This window comes from Octopus bimaculoides, chromosome 19 (assembly GCF_001194135.2).
Source record: "Octopus bimaculoides isolate UCB-OBI-ISO-001 chromosome 19, ASM119413v2, whole genome shotgun sequence".
Taxonomy (NCBI): domain Eukaryota; kingdom Metazoa; phylum Mollusca; class Cephalopoda; order Octopoda; family Octopodidae; genus Octopus; species Octopus bimaculoides.
Window position 1 is genome coordinate 53,779,315 of NC_068999.1, and position 4,493 is coordinate 53,783,807.

General features: G+C 34.3%; 1 protein-coding gene across 11 annotated transcripts in view; it reads left to right on the forward strand.

Annotated features, from left to right (window-relative positions):
• The window catches only part of LOC106875423 (monocarboxylate transporter 13), a 133,053-nt gene that overhangs the window by 127,681 nt on the left and 879 nt on the right, over positions 1-4,493 (forward strand). For 2 of the 11 annotated variants that reach the window (XM_014923565.2, XM_052974868.1), the window contains one exon: positions 3,339-3,426. The exons of 7 other annotated variants lie outside the window; for them this stretch is intronic. In XM_014923565.2, coding sequence (XP_014779051.1) covers positions 3,339-3,426 — 88 coding nt within the window. The remainder of the gene's footprint in view (positions 1-3,338; positions 3,427-4,493) is intronic. 2 more of the 11 variants (XM_014923566.2, XM_052974869.1) reach the window with 1 other exon arrangement.

A 4,493-nucleotide genomic window follows, 5' to 3' on the forward strand; every position in this document is an offset into this window, starting at 1 on the left:
TCTCTCTCCCTCTCTCTCTCTCTCTCTCTCTCTCTCTCTCTCTCTCTCTTATTGGTGCTTATAATTTCTAATATAACTACATATCAAAAATCTAAGTATTTGATTCATTGATTATTTCTCAACATAAACATTGAGGTGGAGTCCCTATTGTATTGGACATTATATAATATTTAACCCCTTAGCATTTAAACTGGCAATATATGGCCCAAATATTCTCCTTGTTTTATGTTCAGAACAGCCTGATCCAGACTCCTGCACCTACCCTGTAACGTCACATCATAAAAACCTTGAATCCTTGAGATAATGCATGATTAATTCAAAACAATATGAATGAATAAATAAGCATTACATTTCATAGAGTAATATGAATGCCAGAAGGTTACATATGGAGTATAAAGTGTCCTACTACACTGTGGCTCTAAGTAACAGACCAGTCATCATGTCAAGAACAAGATAGCGTATATAAAAGGATTGGAAACAATTGTAGAGAGAGGTTGCAACATTGCAACAAAAGCAATATGATAAATTTAGTCCAAAACATATTTCTTACAGCAGAGCTACAGATATTTTAGTTACCAATACCCTAAGAAGTATTAACCAAGGATTTCATTCTTTCTTTCTGTCTGTCTTTTGTTTAATTTTTTTTTTAATAATATTGATCTCAAGTTTTCACACAAGACCAGTAATTCCAAGGTAGCTTGATTACATCACCCCCACCCCCACCCCCAGTGCTCAGCTGGTACTTTTTTTATTGACCCCCCAAAAGGATGGAAGGTAAAGTTGACCTCAGTCTAATTTGAAGTCAGAATGTGAAGACAGGCAAAATGCCACCAAGTATTTTGCCTGGTGTGCCACCGATTCTGCCAGCTCACCCCCTTTCACGCACTGGAATTAGTTTGCACATAACACAAAATACAAAAATACAACAGTTGGGAGACATTCATTGATTCATGCTATACTTTCTCTTCAAAACCATTGAATGTGAAACTAAGGAAGCCAGTTCTGTATTTGATGACAATCAGAAATGATTTATTAATAACTTGGTTTAATACTGTTCTTTTATCATTTGGCTTTTGATGTATGATTGCTACATCAATCTAAAAAAGGCTGAAAATATTAAGAACTCGGTAGGAAAGGTTTAATGATACACAAAATTTAATGCAAACGATCATGTTAAAGGCAGAAGACCTCTGAAAAGTAATATAAAGGACTAAGCCCTTATTTAGTAAAACACTAAAATTGAAATGTATCTAATAGAGGAAAATGTAATTAAAATTTTATGGAAAATAACTGAAATTTAATATGGGATGCTACTTGGTGAATTGTATTTTATTTATATTTTGCTTGCTTGAACTAGATTTTTATTTTCCTTTTGTTATCTTTTAACTTTGTTTTCATGCTAACATTATTAACTATGTTTATAAATCATGTACTTGTTGTGGCATTACTGGGGTAACAGAATTGGTAGTGATCAACAGACAAAATGCCTTGCAGTATTTAATTACATTCAAACATCTCCCACCATCTGTGTGTGTGTGTGTGTGTGTACACATGTGTATCACAATTGTTTTAACGTTCACTTTTTATGCTTGTATGGATCAGATGGAATGTGTTGAGGCACAATTTTTAAAGCCAAACTTCCTGTTGCCAGTCCTCACCTGCTTTCAACCAAGGTGATAAATGTCCTGGTCTATCAGACAATGAACAGCCTGGTTGTAGTTATATATGGAAACAAACAACACCGTTTGAATGAGCCTTTTGCTTATAAAGACTATACATTTCAAGATACGTTAAGAAGCCCAGACATGCTTCCATAGTTGTCTGTAAGCAAAGGACACTGTTTGTATTGGCAGTGAGGCAGTTTACATTCAGTAAACACACTTGAAGACAAAGGAAAATAAATCTCTCTCTCTCTCTCACACACACATACATACATACAGATATATATATATATATATATATATATATATATACATATATATATATATGTATAGATAGATATGTATGTATAGATAGATATACTTGGTTAGTTACATTACAGTATGGTAAGGTATACCACATCATTAGCAGGCCATAAAAAGGCACCTAAAGTGGCACCTTGGACAAATGGTAGCAACCCCTTAGCCTCCCATGCCAGGGATACGGTGAAGACATTGCCAGCAGAATGTTGGATAACTGTCAAGGCAGAGGAGTCCTAGACCAACAGCTTGAAGGTTATCACTGCCAAGCAGAAGATCTGTACCATCAGACAATAGTTAGGCACCAAATAGCAAGTCTACCATACTCATTGCACTCTTTTATACCACATAGTACCTGAGTTGGAAGCCCAGAGAGGTAGTCTGGTGAGGTGGGAGAGATGATGCCAGCTTCCTTACTTACTGTCCAAGGCATTTTGTTAATTTGAAGAGAACAGTCAACTTTGACCTATGACGAACTGCTGACAACGATGAGGTTAGTCACCTCGAGTAGCATGGATGAAGAATTAGATCACCAAATTAAAATGATTTTGTTCAGCAAATTATTCAGTTAATAAACAAAAGCTGGGAAATGAGAAATTTACAGGCATTTAATCAAAGATTTTTTTTAAATTGGATATCACCATACTTCTATATATACAGCATTCCATATTTTCTGCAAAGAGAAGTACACAAAAAGATTGTTGTCATTTCTTTGACTAGCACATCTTGTATAAAGTTAACCACAAGAGAAGCAGTCTTCTTTTAATTGCACAAGAGAAGCAGTCTTCTTGTAAATTCAGTGATTTTTTGATCAATATGGCAAAACATAATTTTACAGGAATTTGTAAGTGCTTAAATCAAAATGGTATCACTGTTATTATTTTATATATCTTAGAAATAACTGTCGTTTCCTTTGCTACAACCAATTTGAATTTGTGCTTCAATGTCATGAGGCTGTAATGCTTTTATTATTGATTTGTACCATTTCAGAGCTTATGCTGAACTAAATTTTGTAAAGTATTATAGGAGCTCCTTTCCTGCTCTACAGCATGATACCTGTTTCTGTTCCTCTGTCATATTTGAGCCTCTTGACACCTGGCACAAAGCCACCTTCCCCAATATTGCACCCTATCTCTGTAAAGTGGCTGGTAATAAGAAGGGCATCCAGCCATAGAAACCTTGCCAAAGCAGACACTGGAGCTCAATGCAGTCCTTTGGGTGGTCATATCCAACTTATGTCAGCATGGAATACAGATGTTAAATGATGATGATGTTGTGTATATTTGTGTCTCCTTGTCTTGACATCATGCAACAGATGTAACTGAACATCACTGTCATACAAATGGTGTCATTCATTTCCAATCTTCTGTGGTTTCAAAGCAGGTGCGGGTTAGCAATAGGAGGGACATCAACCATAGACTATCTTCCTCACGTGAATTCCATCTAACCTCTGCAAGCATGGAAAAATGTACGTATATTAAAATGATGTATGGTGTATATGTGCTTGTGTTTAGCATACATAAATACAAACAAGATGTTCAAAACAGAACTCAGTGTGTGAAGGAGTGATTTGTTTGTGGTTGTTAGAGCTAGCACCTCACATTTAGTTATTCAAATTTCACATTTCCAATCACCTAACTAGATACAAAGTGATTTGTATTCAGTTTGATGATCAAGAACACTTAATTCATATAAGCAGTCGTGAGGTGCTGGTTGTAATAATTATATAAATATAGATATAAGTGTGTGTGTGTGTGTATGAAACTTGTAAAACTTATTACTTAATTACTCTTGATATTTTTGTTAGGTTTTGAATATTAAATTTACAAATATCTAAGAATATTTATATATATACACACACACACACATATATATATATATATATATATATATATATATATATATATATATATATATACACATACACACACACATCTATGTACACATATACGTATATACACACACACACACACACACACACACACACACACACACACAAACAAATATATATATATGCATATATAGAGATAATCAGAAAATAGAGAAAACTTCAGATCAACAAACAAATCAATTGGACCACATCTGTCACATAAATGTTATGTCACGTTTTGTATTAAATAATAAGCTACGGACATGGTTCAATTGATTTGTTTATTGATCTGAAGTTTTCTCCATTTTCTGGTTATCTATATTTGATTCCTGATAAACTTTTGTTTATTCTGTTGCTACCTGTACTCTATGAGCATAGTTTGCCTGCATACCCACGTTTAGAATAGAGGCAGCTGATGAAGGAAAAGTTCCATACGTGGCTTGTCTGTTTTCCTATGTGTTCATTCTGTTGTCCGTAAAAAAAGGGTTTTTTTTGTGCTTTGTTTATGTTCCCATTCCTTTTTTGACGTCCTGTACCCGGATATGCATCTATATATACATGTAGATGTAGGTATGTACATATATGTATGTATATATGCATATGCTCACATATCATTTGTATTATTATATTATCGAATGTCACGCATCCATTTGCATATATATATA